General features: G+C 35.6%; 2 protein-coding genes across 5 annotated transcripts in view; both read right to left on the bottom strand.

The window, feature by feature from the left end:
* Positions 1-164: 164 nt before the first annotated feature.
* On the bottom strand, positions 165-8418 carry LOC120477197 (uncharacterized). Of its 4 annotated transcripts, XM_039668668.2 has the most exons (8): positions 7226-8418; positions 6901-6996; positions 6758-6802; positions 5067-5408; positions 4650-4679; positions 4436-4528; positions 3478-3621; positions 165-844 (listed from the first exon to the last, which is right to left on the bottom strand). In XM_039668668.2, exons 3-8 carry the CDS (start codon positions 6798-6800, stop codon positions 684-686), a joined length of 813 nt encoding a protein of 270 aa, XP_039524602.2. In that variant the 5' UTR covers positions 6801-6802; positions 6901-6996; positions 7226-8418; the 3' UTR covers positions 165-683. The 4 variants fall into 4 exon arrangements, with proteins under 4 accessions (XP_039524602.2, XP_039524608.2, XP_039524603.2 ...); XM_039668674.2 differs by lacking the exon at positions 4650-4679; XM_039668669.2 differs by lacking the exon at positions 7226-8418 and having other exon boundaries at positions 6901-7194.
* A 3729-nt stretch (positions 8419-12147) lies between these two features.
* The window catches only part of p3h2 (prolyl 3-hydroxylase 2), a 40246-nt gene continuing 32557 nt past the window's right edge, over positions 12148-19836 (bottom strand). Inside the window, exons 6-15 of the mRNA XM_039668734.2 lie at positions 18873-18962; positions 17246-17286; positions 17077-17168; positions 16619-16746; positions 16380-16475; positions 15884-16034; positions 14814-14931; positions 14313-14388; positions 14096-14236; positions 12148-13179 (exon numbers count right to left, since the gene is read on the bottom strand). Of these exons, the coding sequence (XP_039524668.2) occupies positions 13087-13179; positions 14096-14236; positions 14313-14388; positions 14814-14931; positions 15884-16034; positions 16380-16475; positions 16619-16746; positions 17077-17168; positions 17246-17286; positions 18873-18962 (1026 nt within the window). The 3' untranslated portion in view covers positions 12148-13086. The remainder of the gene's footprint in view (positions 13180-14095; positions 14237-14312; positions 14389-14813; positions 14932-15883; positions 16035-16379; positions 16476-16618; positions 16747-17076; positions 17169-17245; positions 17287-18872; positions 18963-19836) is intronic.

Genomic DNA, 19836 nt, shown 5'->3' with positions numbered 1-19836 from the left:
TCCTCATATTTTTCCCTCTTTTGCCCCTGTCACAGTATGTGGGTTGTTATCTAATCACGGTCAGTCCGATCCTTTTGTGAGCTCTGAAATCATATAGACAGATGTTGTGCTGTTAACATAGCCAATGTGTGCATTATTAATTGAGAGTGGAAAAAACGTGTGAATGATTTTCTATTTTTCACATTTATTTGTAACCACAGTCCATGTTTCGCTATGATACAACCAAAAGTTTTCTCACGAATTCTTAAAGTTTACAATGAATTTATGAGTCATTCAACCAAGAAACATAAAAGACAATCAGCATTATATTTACAACTTCACATCTACAGAGAAATGCTACATTACATCATTAAATATGTGCTTAGTAATATTTAAAACATTGAATGTTTTTTTTTTTCATGAAAGCCTATTTCTATACATTAGGGATTTTTTTTTTTTTTTTTTGCAAATCATTATGACATAAGTAAAAATATGACATACTGTAGTAAGTCAAATCTATCAGAAGAAAATAAAAAATTATGACATACCAAGTCAAAATTATGACATAAAAGTTTAAATTATGATTTAAATTTTTTATGCCATAATTTTGTCTTTTAATGCCATAATCAAGATTTACCGATTTTTTATTTTTTATTATGTGGTGGAAATGGGCTTCCATAGTTTATAGAGGACAATTCTTATACTTATGGCCTGCGGTTTCTGTTGCTTGAAAGAGTGTCATACTTCCTCAGTGGTTTAATGGTTTCAGTTTTTTTGGATGCTGCCAAGTTGGAGATCTCCATCTGATTCCGATTTCGCCTCCAGCAGCCTGTTTCCACTGGTTTGGTGTTTTCATATATGGTCTCTAAAAAAAATAACATTACTGTTACATCAAATGGTTAACGGTGCAAAGCACAGGCCGCGCTGAGGGTCTGGAGGAAAGCAGTTTTGCTGTGCATGCTTCTGCTGCTCGAGTTAACCACAGACACTGAGAGGCAGACTAATCATCATACACTGGAGCTAACTAACTCTTTTAACCACACGCCACCCACACTCATTCAGCGCTCAGTTTCCAACCAGGTAAACGTCTGACCTTGAACAAAGACTCCTGAAGATGTGTTTAAAAGTTCTGTCATGGCATGATTTAAAGTACAACAAGAAGTAATCTTGATTCGTGCCTCAGTTTATAGCAAAAAATTATGGTTACAGGCTGAAACCATTCATATCCACAATATAATGTATCCACAAGTATATTTTACACTGAAATGATTGTTCCCTTACTATATATGGGGAAAACTGTATACAATTTTACAGTACAATACTGTTAAAGGCACAGTTTTTGGAAGTAAAAAACCCACAATAATCTTATAATTTTCCCAGAATTCCCTTTGTGAAACTTCACATTTAATGGTTATTCATTTTAATAATAATGTTTTTTTTTCTTCTTTATGGTACATCTTATGTTGTTAAATGAATAATTCATCTGAAAGGGCTGTGGGATTTACTGGTTTTTTTATTACAGTTTTAAATTGTAAAATGTACAGGTTGTTCTGAAAATACTTTTATATATTTACTGTATTTTTAAACAATTATTCTGCACAACTAAAACATGGCATAAGAGTATAAAGTTGGTATAAGTAAAGTTATTTAACATTTTCTAACTTCATTATCATAGTGATGTTTTGTCATATTCACTGTAAAAAAATATTTTCAAGATTTGTTATCACAACATATTTTCTTTTGTCAAATCAACTTTATAATAATTTATTTAGTTGAGATAACTTATTATTTTGAGTTTCTGATGATTAAATTAATATCCTTCATTGTATTAGCTCACTTTTTCCAGTTCAATCAACTTAAAATTAAGGCAACCCAGGTTACTTACTTTTTTAACTTAAACCAACAATATTTTTTTTGACTGTGTAGTAATCACAACATTTTTTCTTTTGTCAAATCAACTTCATTTATTTAGTTCAGATAACATATAATTTTGAGTTTATGATGATTAAATCATTCTCCTTCATTGTATTAACTTACATTTTCCAATTCAATGAACTTAAAATTAAGGCAACCAGGTTACTTACTTTTTTAAGTTAAACCAACAATATTTTTTACAATGTTGTCTTATGATGTTTACATACTGAGTCATATCCAACATGACATATCAATGTGTGAAGGACAATGGATCACATCGTTAAACTTAATGGTGGGGTATGTGATTTTCTTTTTTGACCATTTTTTCAAAATCACTTGAAATCCTATTCCTAACCCACTTGCATGGTTCAGAAGATTACACAATTTTTTTTGTCTGTTACGATAGTCACTGTGTCAGATTACGCGATTTTCTGGTCATCTTGTCATGTCGTGGAGAAGACACACGTCAGACTACACGTTGCTTTCTGACCAGTCATCGCATGCCGTCTTTAAAACGGCGCGTGTGATGTCAACGAGAAGGCGAAACTAGTAGCGAGTGACTTCCGGAAACAAACGTAAACAAACAATGGATGAAGCGGTGAGTGTTGTATTGGCTGTCCTGTGTTCAGAAAAAAGTTTAAAAAGAAAGAAAACCCGACAATGAACACGTTCCTGGATTGCTCGAAGAGGACAGTATACTACGGGCTGTCAATCCTCCAAAGAGAAAATATTGTCTTCTTATTTATTTTTACTTTTAATTTTAAAGTTAGCACCATCGTCTCTTTCGTTTTCGCCATTTTTGAAAGTTGTGTAAAAGCTTCTGTGCTCCTATTGTTCAACCTCATACATGTGACGGAACCGGCGTGGACGGCCGTTAAAAAAATTAAACATGCAAGTCTTTTTGTCGAGATGTCGTGAAGCATCGCAGACACGACGTAGGTTGTCGCCCACTATGACACACTATACGAGATGATACGATCGAATCTTGCGTCCCGCCACCAGTTGTCGTTTACGAATCCCCACGGCACCCTACGTCAAACGGATCATGCCAAAATCAGGCTAAAATCGTATAATCTGAACCAGGCATTACAGTCAGAGATAGAAGCACTGAAATGAAAATTAAGCATTTTAATTATCTGTGGAACGGGCAGGACTCGAAAAACTCCAGCCAATCATTTCCAAGACCACTTAGAATCATTGGACAGTAAGTGCATCAATCAAATGGTCGTACTATACCCCCTCCCCCCATCCCCCTCGCCTCGTGTGTGTCCCCTTCGCCCGCATACTCAAAGCTCGTGACCCAGTCAAAGTAAGTGGAAGTTGCCCCGGTACAGAGAGATAGAGAGACTAAGTGCAATGCTTTTTGCGCATCAGGCCCAGTGTTGGAGGAAAGCAGGTGAGTTATGTATTTTCAAAATTTGCCGGCCATTTTGAAAATCCCATACCCTACCTTTAAGCATCTTAACTTTAGCTTTGGTCGAAGTTCAGTTAACATTACTTTTTGGAAATAAATTTGTTTAAGAAACAATATCTGGCAAATCAAAGATTTTATTTAAATACAACATTGAGTCACTGTAGATGTACCTTCTGTTTTGCGAGTCAAGATGTATAAGACAACAATTGACACAACTAGTACTACGCATCCAACTGCCAGCGCTAGCCATATCCACCAATGAATATGATTGGGGGAATCTGGCGATGACGGTGTCAGTGTCAGGGTTGTTGCCGCTAAAAGACAAAAAGAAACAAAACAAAAAAATAGCCTATTATTAGGTTAGGTCATTCTTTCAGATGTGTGGCACTTCCTATGGTTACAGTAATGCTAGATGCATTTTCATAAAGAATGCATTTGTGAATCTGATTGAGTTGTATTGAATCAAAAATTATTTTTATTTCCCCCAACTGCAAAACAAGTTTCCCTCAAAATCTCTCAACGCACCAGCTTATTTTTTACATTTTTTATTTACAAACTATTAGTTGCTTTGCATTCATATTTTTTGCTATAATTTTAATTACAAAACTCAAAAAATGTAATATCATATAGAACGTACCAAGTGGGATCCAAAAGGCTGAATGCACATTTTAAATCTTTAGATTCAAGACAAATTTAAAAATGGCCATAATGTTTAGCATTTTAAACAAAACTAAAAATTGTATGACATAAAATTATTAAGAAATATTTCAGATTTAATTGTAGATAAGAAACAACCAAAAATGAAGCATTTTATCTGATCTCCGACTTCTGGACCCCACTGTCCTATGTCAATTGAATGCCTGTAATTAATTCTGTAGGAATAGTACACTTTATTTCCAACTTGCATTTGAGAACAAGTTTACTGATATTTAAGACACAACTACACTTGACCACTTGCAATTGTAGTAAACGTAGAAGCAAGAGTTAATATTCAATAAACCCATTACTTCGTGACTGAGTTCACACAGTTGACCAAAATGTACATGTTAATAGTTTACGTTTCTTAATTTAAAATGCAAAGTGTTAAATGCAAAAGGGTAAAAAAGCTAAATATTAAAGATTCTTCACCACTCGTCGTGCAAGTTGTGGGTACATCTTCTGTAGTGGGATTTTCTGTCTGATTGCCCGTCTGATTGGCATATTCCTGGCTGCTGTTGGCTTCTATAGAGAAAAGACAACAACAGCTGTTAAAACTGTGAATCTCTTGATACATTCAGCGCCAGCGTCAGAAGCATTGGACACTGGGGACTGAGCCCCCCTAATATTGAGATCCTAGACTCACCCCTGGTGGTTAAAATGTCTTGGCGAACGCCTACGACAAAGGAAAGTGATAGAATACGATTAACTAGTTGTCAAATTGGATTTGGCGATTGGTATATCGGTATACATTGTCTCTAAACAATTTGAGTGAAAAGTTAAAGTGAAAATGTTCTTATTAAGTCTTTGTTTTGCCCTCTTCTGCTTTAATGACAGCAGCACTCGAGCTGCATGAACTCATTATGTTTGTGTAAAACCAGATCATCATGTTCTACAGCGTGACTGAAATCATCCAAAGAGCATCTTGTGCTTCAATGGATGAAATCTGACCATGTTGTTCACACAATCTATGTAAAAAAAAAAAAAAAAAAAAAAAAAAAACGTATTTGATAAGTGATCTGAAATAATCCAGACATTATACATGATGAAATCTTCTACTTACCAACCAGAACTTGTATCCCTTCACTGCATTTGCGTTCGAGAACTGGAATATCTCTCGTAACCTCGCAGAAGTACCATCCGCTGTCATCGGTCTTGATGGAACTAATGCTGAATGTTGACCAAGTGTCATTCTTTTCTGAATTATGCCACTTTTCACTTGTTCTGACTGTTGTAGAGGTAATGTCTAAATCAGGTGTCAGGCTATAGTACAATTTCACTTTACAATTCCCAGCGGGCTGAAAAGTGCAGTTGAGTGTGACTGATTCTCCTTCACAGACTGCAATGTTCTTTGGTTCTAAATGGACATTCAGTTCCTCTTGAAGAGTGTTACTGATCAAAACTCCTGTTGTGGATAGAGAAAGAAAAGGATAACAATAACTTATTGTCTGCCGCTAAGTACAAACAGTATGATTGGAACACTGACCTTATGAAAAATTTATTTTTGTTTTGTTTTTTAACGTTATTTGAGACTAGTTGTCTGACCATGCTATGCATCTTATTAAAATGTATAATAACAATATGGCTTGAATTACTCTATACACATCTCAGATAAGCTACTTTGGGTCAATCAACCAGTGCGTTTTTTTTACACATAGTTTGCCGACACTTACGCACATTATTTAATGTATTCAAATTAATCAACACGCAATTTTAGCAGAAGATTTTAAAAAGTAGAACAGGGCTAATTGTATTTTATACACCAGTGATTATTAAACAGGGTAGGGTTATTTTTGAAAGCCAGTTTCTTAGTCAAATATGATCTTATAAGTCTTGACTGCAAAAAAAAAATAAAAAAAAATAAAAATATTGTAAAAAGTTATTTATTGTCCAGGAAATAAGATATAGTTACAACTTGTTTTGTTCCATAGTGGGGCATGTTGTCACAATCTACTATTAAATTGCATGTTATTTAACAGCTCGTCTGCCAAATTTAAACAATAAAACTGTTATGAAGCACAAACCGATTCATGAAATGGTAATATAAAAGACATTTAACCATTGCCAACCAATATTGTAATAATAAACTGCAGAAATTACACTGTGAAAAATAATCCTGTAAAAAACGGTGGTTGCCAGCATCATACCGTAACTATACGGCGTGTTACTGTTTTGTGTTTGAGCATATAGCTGTTAATTTAAAGTTTTATACTGTAGATGACAATACGGTATTTAGCTGTTAATTTCAAAAACAGTAACACACCGTATTTTTACGGTATGATGCTGGCAACCACAGCTGCCGGTAGTTTACCGTTTTTTTTACAGGATTATTTTTACATATAAAACACAGGACACAATTTTGGTTTGAAGGAAAGAATTGACCAAATTTACCAAATTATGCAAATGACGATTTTTTTAAACTAGACTCTTCAAAAACATTTGCGTAAACAGACTTTGACACGAAATCTTAGATGCTGAGATTAGGCTTTCCGTGGTCATATTTTGGTTATGAAGTGTCAAAAACTATACTTCCCACAATATTTGACCAATTCTCCATGGTAGATCAAATCAACTACACTGTAAAAAATCCAACTTACATTTTGTTTGACAAATTCTGTTTTTAAATTTTAACATCAAAACGTTTGTACAACTAATGACCCTAAGTTGAGAAAACTCAAAAATCTGCAGCTGGTTGCCTTAAACTTTTAAGTTCTCTCAACTTTTTTTTTTTTACAGTGCAGAAATTCCACTTACCAGTGACTAAAAGAAGAACGATTCCAGCGCATAGTCGATCCATGCCTAAGTTGGGCACAGAGTGGGCGTTAATAATGAACCCGTGTTAGAATAAATGCAAAAATATTTTATAAAGGAAGAAAAAGACTAATGAAATAACCAACTTGAACAAAAACAGCACGTGGAGTCTTGAAATGCGAACGCATGAAGCTTCCTTGTACACCAGTGTTGGTGAAAGTCTGGCAGAACTAGAAGGGTTCCTGTGTGGTCATAAATATGACTGTCTATTGATATCTTATGAAAAGCATTGTGATGTCTTCCTGTTGAAGCTTAAGACTATCTGACATTAATCAAGCCATCCATGTTTATTACAAATGGATTTAGCAAATAATCGTCCTTCAAATGCATTATATACAATGCATATAAAACGCATCAGATCTGCAACTGGAAAAATAATGGGTTTCAAAAGTATTTAAACAGTACACTTACCGCTCTAGAAGTGGGGGATAAATGTGAGAGTTACTTTGATGTAACACGTAAGAGTATAGAAGCATGAAAGCAGGTCAGACCGCATGAACAAGAAATGAGAAACAGCACCACAGAAAACACGACTGACATCAGGCGTCCCAGGAACACACCAGACACACTTCTGTTCACACGCAGAAACAGCATCGCTTAAAAGATAATGGCCTCAACATTTTCTTGAACACTGCTGGCTCTTTAAGTCAGTTTTCAGCATTTAACTGCTTTAGATAGAGATTTAGCATCTGCATGAGCTTATCTCAAAATTGAGTTTTTTTCAATGACTTTTAATCAACTGACATTTTTATTGAATATTTGAAGTTCTTTTTGGTCGAATATTTTGTGGAAAAATATTTGTGCTAAATACTTAACTTGGAAAGTGTTTATCCATAAATGACACAAATTGATATTTTTGTCTCAATATTTCTGATTCGATACGTCGAATGCAAGCCATTTTGACATTTTTAAGTGCGACTCAAGTTGCCAAATACTTTTTGGGATCCTGCTCGTTTAATAGAGTTTTGTTTTGACATCTCATAGATGAAGTAGCACACGACTTGCTGAGAACTGTGACACAGTTTGAATGTGGTTTCAATATTAAACCTAAAAGCAAGACTAAACCACTATTTAAAGTCAAGCTGAAACAGAAAGATCAAACATTTTTCACGTTTGTACTGCATTATCTATCACAAAGAATGCAAGGACAGACAAATTTATCTCCTTTAGTAAAAAAAAAAAAAACATATTGCAAGCATCATTATGCATTACATACTGTAAAAGCAGACTCGAATATAGTTTTCATTCAACAGATTAACATGGTCAAAAAAACCTGTCATTTCTTTATTGTTGCATCACCTCTTTTCTCACAGTATCTGAAATTGTTTGATTAAAGACTTAAGCCTCCTTTCCGTGAGCCTGCTCTGCTCTGATTGGTCAGATGGCTCAGTCTGTTGTGATTGGTCAAACTGTGTGAGAAACTAAATGGCCATTACCATATCTGACTTTCTAGATCTCCCTCAGCACTTCATACTCAGTGATACGAACAGTAACAATGGTGTTGGATTTACCATATCAGAACGAGAGTCCTCATCCTTTGGAAGTGCATGATCTGCTTTCGCAGCGCAGAAAATGTCGGCAACATGAAATAAACTTTTTCCAGGTCTCAGCTACAACTACATTGTTTGAGAGCGATTACAAAGATATGTTGTTCAATGCCAGCCAATGAGGACCAAGTGTCATTCTTTTCTGATTTATGCCACTTTTCACTTGCTCTGTCTGTTGTAGAGGTACAGTCTAAATCAGGTGTCAGGCTATAGTACAATTTCACTTTATACTTCCCAGCGGGCTGAAAAGTGCAGTTGACTGTGACTGATTCTCCTTCACAGACCGTAATGTTCTTTGGTTCCAAATGGACATTCAGTTCCTCTTGAAGAGTGTTACTGATCAAAACTCCTGTTGTGGATTGAGAAAGAAAAGGATAACAATAATTTACAATCAAAAAAACAATATTGCACAAACAATAATAACAATAAAGTACAAACAATAGATATATGATTGGAATATTGTTGATCTTGAGCTTGTTGTGAACATCCTGTTGGAGCACATGTGTCATATTTGGGTAATTTTCCAAAATATTTCATTTTCTGCAAAAGATTATGTCAAACTATTTTCTCAACAAAACCCATTTTAAAATAGCACAAATCTCACTTACCCATAACGAAATGAAGAAAGATTGTACAGCAAAACCGATCCATGTTTATGGGAACAGGATTCACAATAATAATTCGGCCTGAGACTAAATAAAATTCAAACGAAGATAAAGATTAGGTTAAACGATTAATTCAACTTTATCAAACTGCACACAAAAACAGCACTTGGAGTCTTTAAATAAGAACACCTGACGCTTTCTCATGGTGGTTAAACCTCTTAATCTGGCAAAGATACGAAATGTGTTCCTGTGTGGTCATGTGAGTACAGTAAGTGTTTAATAGCATCTGATGCCGTCTTCCTGTAGAAAAGGTCTACTGAAAATTGTACAGTACTTAAGTAATTGTTTATGCTAATAATTCTAGCTCAAATACTTTAGTTTAGAGGAAAGAAGACTCACTAGATTCAAATCTCTTTTACGAGTGTCCTGGCCAAGATAAGCAGCTGAGTAGACAGCAGACAGTTTTTACATCAAAGTTACGACGCACATAAACATTAAAAACAGAAACACCATTACATAGACATGAACGTTGAAAACATAAAAAAAAAAAACATTAAATTACTCTGCAGAGGCCTATGTGGAACATTATCTGAATTGAGAGAGAGAACCGAATGAACTAAGTTCTGTGATAGTGTGTGTTACGGTTACAAGTAATAACAAGAAAAGAAATAAAATGAAAATGGACGAACTGAATTCTTTAAATATCAAACAAAAGAAAAGCAGATAAGTGAAAAGTCCGTGGAAAAACACTGCTTATTCGCCTCTGTCAGCAGCCGTGCGCTCCATTCACTGAACAGGGCAGGACGCAGCTTGAGAGAGTGACGACAGAGAAAGAAAGACCTTGCGCTCGCAGGACTGTAGGCCTACTGGCAAAATTATTTTGTAGGTTATTGAGGTTTGTCCAAAAAGTCGCTAAAATTGCCGCTAGTCACTTTAAAAAAAAAAAAAAATGTCGATCGCTAAATGGGTCTGAAAAGTCGGTAAAAATAGCGACAAAGGCGCTAAATTGGCACTGGTCACTTCCCAGATAGCAAGCTGACATTGAATCAACGTGGAAATATGACATAGAAACAACGTTGATCTGACATTGTTTTGCTCATCGAATTAACGTTGAACCAACGTCAGACGCGTCATTCTTTCAAAACTAACGGAAAATCAACTTGAAATCAACGCGTTGTTTCAACGTTATGAAAGCAAACCAATTTTCGATTTTCATTTAGCTTTGAAGAATGCCGCGTCTGACGTTGGTTCAACGTTAATTCGATGAGCAAAATCAACGTTGTTTCAATGTCATGAGAGACGTCGTTTCCACGTTGATTCAATGTCAGTTTGCTGTCTGGGATGTCAGTTTGCTATCTGGGTTCTGTTTGCGTTTGAAGCGAGAACCCAAACAAACCAAGTTAGCTCGCCCCTCCCTCCCGTTTCGTGCATCATGAAAAAAAATGATCATGCACGCGCATTTCTTAAAGCGACAAAAACTTTAAGATTAGGCTATATCAAAAGGAGATTGTAAAAAAGCCACAGATTTCTGCTTAGAGGAAGCTAAACAATGTATAATAGTATCATCTGCATAAAAAATGAAATGTATTAAAAAATATTAAAATACAGATAATTCATGTATGCTGAATAATAGGGGTCCTAGCACAGATCCCTGTGGGACTCCCTTAACAACCTCCAATGGATCTGACTGAATACCTTCCACCTAAACACATTGGGTTCTTCGCTTTAAATAAGAACTGAACCATAAGATAATAATTTCTGATAGCCCTACTGATCGAAGCCTTGTTAATAACATCATGATCCACAGTGTCGAAAGCCTTTAGTCAATAACAATACATGCACACTGTTTCTTGTCATCTAAGGACTTCACTTCGTCGTTTAAGACTTTTAAAAACGGCTGTAGACTACTGTCCCTTTACAGAATCTGGATTGGTTAATAGACAAAATATTATGACTATTAAAGGTGCCACCTGGCACATAAAATCAAATCATATTCCATAACAGATGGGGGCAGTATACCTCCAGAAAGTGAGTTGTGCAGCAGCCAGGCGCACTCTCACGTCTTCAAACAACACAAGCGAGCGCTTGTTTTGCTCTCTTTCTCGCGCATTTTATTCAAATCATTTGACACGATAGTAAAAGGTTGGAAGACCGCAGTTTCACGTGGAGCATTTGGAGATTTGTAGAGATCAGAGACTCAATGAAAAACATCTCAACACTAAATGATAAAGACCGTCTCATACGCGCCTGTCTCAAATACAAGCTGGTGCATTTCGACGATATGGGAAAATAAAAGCCTTGGCTATTATTTTAAGTTTACGGTATTCGTTTTGTTCATATTATACTTTTATTGTTTTTTTGAATTAATTTGACAGACAGCATTCGCTGATGTTGATCAAGCTAGCGCCATTCAGAGCTGCCAAGTCTCACAAATTCAGACACACGCAATTGACACTTAGCAAGCAGGTTAGTTAAGCTCTCAGATTCTGTCAATTTTATTACGCAATTCAAACAATAAATACCGTTTTGGCGCTTGTACGTTACACCACAGAACCCTAGCGCACGTGAACCGATCATCTAATGGAAAAAGAACATGAACACTGTTGAAAGATACAGTATGCTACAACTTACCAAAATGTATTCCTCATGCATAATATCGACCAATAATTTTTTGAACTCTTCCCTGAACTGAAATGTAGTAGTGAGCTGCATTTTCAAACGACTGACATCAGGTTCAAGTACACACAAGCCGCGCGAGTTACTCGCATACCGCCTCCCATGGCCGAAACTGGTATTACGACACCTGAAGGCCGGGGCTAGTAATTTAGCATTCTAATTTAGGTTTATATCTCGGCAGCACTATAACTTGTCAGTTATTTAATGACATCATTGTACTTATTTCTTCTATTTCTTTTAAAGCGTGTAGCTCATTTTTTTTGGATATATTACATATGGCACCTTTAAATATGTCAATTGCTCACCAACTAATTTTTCCAAGAGTTTTGAGATAATACTTAGCCCTTTCTTAAAGTATGTGAAAAGATTAAAGCTAAAGGCAAAAACACTGTTTTAAAGTCAAACCGCACGTCAAACGTTTTTTTCTTTCCAGATCATATCATTTGTCTGTGTTTGTACTGTATAATATGTATGAAATACAGTGTATGCAAGTCAAAGACACAAATAACTATAATTCAGTCTTTAATTTAAAATACATATCGCAAACATCATTGTGCAATACATAAAAGCAGTCTTAAATATTCATGAAATTAAATATCAGTGAGAAAAAGTGACCATCGGTCAATGAATTTGAAAGGAAAGGACAATTAATATGCCACGTTTAAGTTCAAATTCCCTGAAACAGGAACAAATAACATCTTTTATTAAAAAGGTTCCTAATATAAAAATGCTGACGCTTGCTATCATAGCCATCTATGATCTAACTAAATCATAGCTCGAGTCAGTTCATTTGTAAACAGTATAAATAACATTGTGGTGTCACAATGTGAAAAATCACAGTGCACTATTAAAAAACTGACAGCTACTGTATGTTAACATCACAGAAGAGTGTACAGTAAGTAAATAACTGTGCAAATCCTTATTTTTCATAGTCTGTTTCATTAGGTAACAGATTATTTCTAGTTAAATGATCTTGAATATAAAATTAATCTAAAACAGCTATTAATGTACGCATGCTGTTGTACAGTGTCAATTCACTCTTTGGTGGGATGAATGATGCATTTCTTTCAATAAAATGAAAGTCAAACCATAGTTTCCTTTATAGAAATGAAATGTTCCCTGTATCTTTTAAATTCAACATAAAAAGGTATTCATAAACCCATTTTACTTCTGTAATATAATTATGTATTTCAGAAAAAAGAAAAGAAAAAACGAAGAAAAACATTAGATCGTGAAAAGTGTGTTGGAATATCCTGCAACGAGTAGTTTTTGATTTCATGTTAACTAGAAAGTTATTAAATAGGTTTTATATGCACACATAATAATACAATTCTCACAAACAGTCAGAAACAAAATATCACAGTAAAAAAATAAAATCATTCTGATCATTAAATAAATAGGTATTGACATGAACCCTGCGCTTTCTCTTCCATTGGCTGATGGACTATAACTCATCTTTTGGGTTTATGTGCAGGCCGTGATCCCACATGTGCTCATTATCCAGGGTTTGAACCACCTCATCTGCTTGAAGCCTCTCCTGCAATTTGATTTAAAACAGATAATATTTTAGCATATCATACATTTCTTAAGCATTTTAATGTTAGTGTCAAATATTTATTCTCCTTTTATTTTCTGTATTTTTTATTTTATTATTAAAATAAAGCCAGTATGAACTCTGCACCTCGCTCTTTTCACCATCCCCACACCGGACAGTTGAGTTAAAAAATGAAAAGAAAAGAGCTTCCCCGCTTTGAAAGACTAGCAGCCGCCACTGATATGGCCATAGAAATGCATGGCTTCAAATCTGAAGTGACGCGTGTCATTAAAAAATGATATCTGCCACACATCTGGGACCTAGTTAAATAAATTTGAACGGCTCTTTCTGAATGCTTGGTTTCTGCAGAACTTATTACTTCCTCATCACCTCACCACTGATGTTCAACCATGGTTTATTTTTTACATTTTTTTTAGGTTTTAAACATCAGAAGTTTTTTTTGTAAATGGTAAAATGCCCAGTTTTATTTTTTAAAAATCCAGAAAAATGTCAATTTCTTGTAATATGACCCCTATAATATTGTATCAGTCGCATGACGTACAATTCAGTTATCTATTCGGTTAAATTGGTCAGGGTTCACTGAAACACTCCAGGCCAAAGGGCTTAGAAACGTGTGTATATGAACACAATGGGCATAATGTTTCTGTATTGTGAGAACAGGAAGTGGTTTGGTGGCTTGACTACACTCACAGGTGGCTTTAACACTTCTGTGTATCGGTGGGCAACTGTGGCTCAGGACTGTTGGAAAATTCCACTTAATTTACAACTACATAAAGATTTAGTGACCTGAACAACAACATGCAACCATGTTCATGTTCATGTTCATATCGTAAGGATTATTAAAATCAAACTTTAACAGTAAATGTATTCTCTATCACAAACAATCACGTTTTCTCACCAGCTCCCTGTAGAGGGGGTCTAAAGTGAACCATAGTGCCACGGCACATCTCTGCCCCCTAGTGACCGCCCGCACACCGTGTGGATTCTCCCCGCCAGATGAGAACCCGACCATCCGCCCACATCGGGGCTTCACTGACGCCTGTGACAGGAAACAGAGCTTTTAAACGCCAAACTACCTGAGGTGACAGATGACAGTAACAGTTATTTTTCCTTACTGTGACAGTTTTGGCGTCCATTTCTGTAAAGATGAATTCTCCACCATCAAAATCACCGTTCAGATACAGCAGGGCACTGAAGGGTGGAAAAAACAGGGCAAAGATAATTACTATCTTATTTTTTAATGTGGAAGTAAGCATTTTCCTGTGAATGTGCATTACCTGCTAGGTAAGTAACTAGAATAATAACAAAAAGTGAAGTAAACTGTAAAACTATTTGCATTGATAAACCAGTGTTGATGATTATGATCATAAATTAAAATAATATAAGAAATACCAGTTTTCAAAATTAAGCAGCGTAACGGGCCGTTTTTGTACAGCTAAAATAACAAGAAGCGAATGAAACCGGAAGCCAGACACATTCAGGTTACAGTTGGCCACGCTTGTTCTTATGTTAAAATTACTACAAATTACAATCAATCAAGTCACAGTCAGCTTGTGGTATAACTACATGTATTTGGAGGGGTTTAAAGCGGTTTTAACACCTGATTTTTTTCTTACCTGTAGTCTCGGAAGGTGTACGCGGGCGGCTCTTTCCAACACTCATTCGCTTCTGGGTCCAGAAGACAGTTGTCAGCATGTATTGGATGACTGAGGTCGTTTCTATAGTCCTGTTGACCTATTAAATTGCAAATTAATAAAACAATTGTGTATATATATATATATATATATATATATATATATATGGGCTGTCAAACGATTAATCGCGATTAATCGCATCCAAAATAAAAGTTTGTGTTACATAATATATGTGGGTGCACTGTGTATAATTATTTTATATATATATAAATACACACATGCTTGTATATATTTAAGAAATATTTGACCTATTAAATTGCAAATGAATAAATAAATAAAACAATTGTGTATATTGATAATTGTGTGTGTATATATATATATATATATATATATAGTAGGGCTGTCAAACGATTAATCGCGATTAATCGCATCCAAAATAAAAGTTTGTGTTTACATAATATATGTGGGTGCACTGTGTATAATTATTTTATATATATATATAAATATACACACATGTTAGTATATATTTAAGAAATATTTTCATGTATATACTGTATATAGAATTATATATAATTTATATATATAAATATAAATATTTTAAATATATATATATATATATATATATATATACACAATATATTTTTCTTAAATATATATGCATGTGTGTGTATTTATATATATACAAAATAATTATACACAGTGCACCCACATATATTATGTAAACACAAACTTTTATTTTGGATGCGATTAATCGCGATTAATCGTTTGACAGCCCTAATATATAGTAATAAATAAAAATAAAGATATAAAAATAAAGAATAAGATATATAACAAATAATCGATTCTATATAAAGTAAACAAATATTATTAATCAATTTATATAAATAAATATTACATTCTGTATTACATATAGTACAAAAATAATATAATACACACTCATATAAATATTAAATTCAGCATATGAGTATAAATATAATGTGTAGAATACTCTTACACAAGTGATCAAACTGTGGTGTAATCTGAGGTAGAAACTGAGAGCGGAGGTGACGTACCAGATATGGCGGTTCTACACACCAGATGTGTGTATGAGAAATGCAGAGTGGAGTTTAGCATGAAGTATGACTCAATTATCCGCCTGGCCTTCTCGCTGACATCATAAAAGAGGCGGGCACTTTTTAAAAGAACACGTCCCTCATAGCCATACTGAAAAGTTAAATAGTGAATAATTAATTATCGTTACACTCAGGACTGTTTTAATTATTCATGCCTGTCCAATCAAAACATACACAAGATTAAAGTCGACATAAAATCAAACGTATTTTTATGGAATATTCCAGTATTTATTATAAATGATTTATCAACCAGTCACTCACATGAGATCGCCCAATAGCTAACCACAACCATACAAACGTTTCCTGATAAACAAAATCAAGTCCCGCCCTACATTTATTCTTGTTTGAGAAGCCATTTCAGCAATCAAGCTAAAATGTGGCACGCTATTTATAAACACAAATATCCGTATATGTTAAAAACTAAGGAAGGTCTTACCTTCAATGTTTTCAGTACTGTTGCCCCTTCAAATTTCTCATTGGGTGTGTGAGGAGACATTTTCCCCTTGTAACCGTCGCCAGCCGCAGTGACACTCTGCCAAATAAAATATTATCAACTACAATTACAGCATTTCATTGTAAAGTCATATGACATAAAATACTACTATAAAGAAGTACAGTAATATATGGAGCATGCTTATTAGGTCAAACCAGCACCAAGAGTGGAAATACACTCACGTGCGCCAGGTGTTTGAGCTCGGAGCACTGGTCCTCACTGATGACATCATCAAGAAGCACCCTTTGACTTCCATTCAAGGTGTGGGAGTTTTGTACAAGTCTTACGTTCTCATACAGCAATGGACCTCCTATACACAGATGAACACACGGTTACTTTTAATAACCAATAAAAATGGTAAAACATCTTAAAACAGTAACGGTAAGGTGCTGAACCCGTGCGTCAATTGGTTCATTGAAAACAATCAACTTTTCATCATTTATTTGTTTATGCGTTGAGATATTGTGTGGAAAAGAGCATAATGAAGCAAATTAAAGTCATTTTGGATGAAATGCTTACTTAATTAAAGACTATTTTGGTCCCTTTTTGCATTTTTTCCAAGTTATGTATATGGTGAGCAGCTTTATCTCGCCTGTTACAATATTTTAGGTCCAGCTCATTTAAAATCTGTAAACATCACCTTCCCGCAGCTCTTGTAACAAAGCCATTGTGACATTTCTCTTTGCTGATATCGGCACATAGTCCATCCAGCCATCGGTACCAGAAGGAATCCTAAAGACACAAGATATACGCTTATGAGCAGGATGATTCTCATTATGATTTATTAGATCAGTAAGATGAACGCCTACCTGTTAGCATCTTCTCTACCGCCTGAACTGCTCCAGTAGCTCTGAAGAGAAACATCAAAAGCGTCCATTAAACACCTTCTAATTCTAAAGAGCTATGGCTTCATGACGACAGATGGGCTTATTCGATGATCCCACCACAAGGGGGCGATGTAGGTTGGTTTTTAATCTCAAATCTTAAAGGTGCACCTGTTCCCTCTAACAGCTGTTACATGATTGGAACATGTCCTTGTTCACTCTTATAGTCTATTCCCTATGTGCAGTTGCGCACATGGCATATTTGAACTATTTTATGATATGTTTTCAAACAGGCATCCCGTTCTTTGATTGGTTGGACAAACAGATAGTCCCAAAGTTGCTATGTGAGGCTGATTGGGACGATAAAGCAAACAGCATTGTTTTGAAAAAAGTGAAACGACAATGTCATTCATTTAAAGTGCATTTTTATATTGGTTAAATCGGAAAATCATGGTTTAAAGCTGTTAAAACACTCCCAATAGTAAAATTGACTGACTGCAAAAAGGCTTTACTTGCATTATAAGTGAGCCTCAATGAACATGTTACTAAAATGAATACAAAAAATCCATGTCATGACCGCTTTAAGATTATAAACATAATTTGAGAAAAACAAATACATTTGGCTGTAGTATTTTTGTAGTTGGTATATACTCTTCAGTGTACAAAGCCACAATCTTTAGCCTACACTTTTTATAGAGAAATCAACCTACAAATGGCTTGCTTATACATGTCTGCATATTAAACTGGCATAGAAGAAAATAATTTCAAGGAGAACTCCGGCGCAAAATGAACATTTGGTCTAATAACACATCGGTACCTAGTCAACCGTTCTCTGAGATTTGTTTTCATGATCGAATGTAAATAGTTTTATCTAAAAACCGTTTAGCGTATAATGCTAGTAATGGGGGCATGTACTAAGTAAAAAGAAATCGCTAGTTTATACCACTAACAAGGTTCAAAATAGCCCCACACTAACACAGTGACATGATGAGAGTTCCTACATGCAAAACGAAGCATTGAGAACTCTGTAAGTGTACAGACCGTTTGATAAGATGATACTTTATAAAGACAGTTCACTTCGTGTATACAGACAGCAGCCATTTTAGAAAATAGTCTCGATAAGTCGATCCCCGAATGCCGTTCATCCAGTTCTGAAGTTCGCTGAACTTCATACAGTTCAGCTCACTCAGCACGACGTTCGTGGTTCGACTTATCGAGTCTGTTTTCCAAAGATGGCTCCTGTCTGTATACACAAAGTGAACTGTCTTTATAAAGTATCATCTTATCAAACGGTCTGTACACTTACAGAGTTCTCAATGCTTCGTTTTGCATGTATGGACCCTCATTATGTTACTGTGTTAGTGTGGGGCTATTTTGAGCCTTTTTAGTGGTATAAACTAGCTATTTCTTTTTACTTACAGTAGTACATGCCCCCATTACTAGCATTATACCCTAAACAGTTTTTAGAGATAAAACTCTTTACATTCGATTATCATGAAAACAAATCTCAGAAAACGGTTGACTAGGTACCGATGTTTTATTAGACCAAAGGTTCATTTTGCGCCGGAGTTCTCCTTTAAGAAACCATTTCTGGCTCGTTCTGTGAACTTACCCCTTCAGTATAGGCCACTCCAATGTTATTGCTGCCCATGAGGAGCAGGTCTGACTCCTGTTCGTGCCGCCTTACGTACTGTTCAGCTTCCTGTGGCAGAAAAAGCATAATCAATGCTGATTGCATTTCCTACACGGGGGAGCTTAAAGATTACGGCCCTCAAGAATCCTGTTTGCGACCAGACAAATTAAAAAGTCAATGGGGGATGTACGGTTTGAAATCGAGCCCGTTCCACAATCTTGGCATTCTCCGGGACTTTTTATTAGCCGTTACTGGCACTCGTTTAAAGCAGCTTGATATAACTAGAGCAGCAAAGTCTGCTGCTTCTAAGTGTGGTTGAGACCACATGAAATGGGAGCCTTGGTGCCCTTTTGGGGGAAGAGTTACATTGGTAGCATTTGCGACTTTGTGTTTCAGGGAGCTCTGCGGTGTTTCGGTGAAACTTTTCTACCCTGTACGAAAAGATGCTGTCAGCACAGTATATCGGCGGTGGGTTAACAAGGTCCCAGAGGGACTAGAATTTGGGTAATCAGATATGGCAGCAAGCCAGAGAGATGGAAACACTCTGGAAAATAATGTACTCGATTGTTATGAGCTATGAACTAAAGGATCTTGCATTGAAAGACACATTCAAGCCCTTTGGCTCTGGACTTAAACTTATGTGCCTTTTACAGTGCTAATAGCTTTTTCCGAGGAAAAAACATTTTGGACGGTTCAAGAGTTTGTGCAGCCACTACTGAAAAGTACATCTCGAACACCAAACTCACTTAAGGGACATGATTGTTCCAGTGTGTTTATGCGCGTATGGAGTCCTGCCAATCTCTGCAGTCTGCCTTTGGTGAACGAGTTTGCTCAAGTGCTTTCATTATAAGATGATCTGGATCTTCAAATGCTGCAAATGGCGATCCAAGAGGTAATACTGTTATGAACTCGAACTTGCTCCATATGGGCTGTTGCTAGTGTA

This window comes from Pimephales promelas, chromosome 2 (assembly GCF_988280905.1).
Source record: "Pimephales promelas chromosome 2, fPimPro1.hap1.1, whole genome shotgun sequence".
Taxonomy (NCBI): Eukaryota; Metazoa; Chordata; class Actinopteri; order Cypriniformes; family Leuciscidae; genus Pimephales; species Pimephales promelas.
Note: the sequence above shows the minus strand (reverse complement) of the source record. Positions and strands in the feature narration are given on the sequence as shown.

Coding starts and splice junctions, on each gene's coding strand:
- LOC120477197 (XM_039668668.2), bottom strand. CDS start 6,800: ATGGATCGACTATGCGCTGGAATCGTTCTTCTTTTAGTCACTG. Junction 5,409..6,757: donor CGTTCTTCTTTTAGTCACTG/GTAAGTGGAATT, acceptor TATCCACAACAG/GAGTTTTGATCAGTAACACT. Junction 4,529..4,649: donor AGACATTTTAACCACCAGGG/GTGAGTCTAGGA, acceptor TTTTCTCTATAG/AAGCCAACAGCAGCCAGGAA.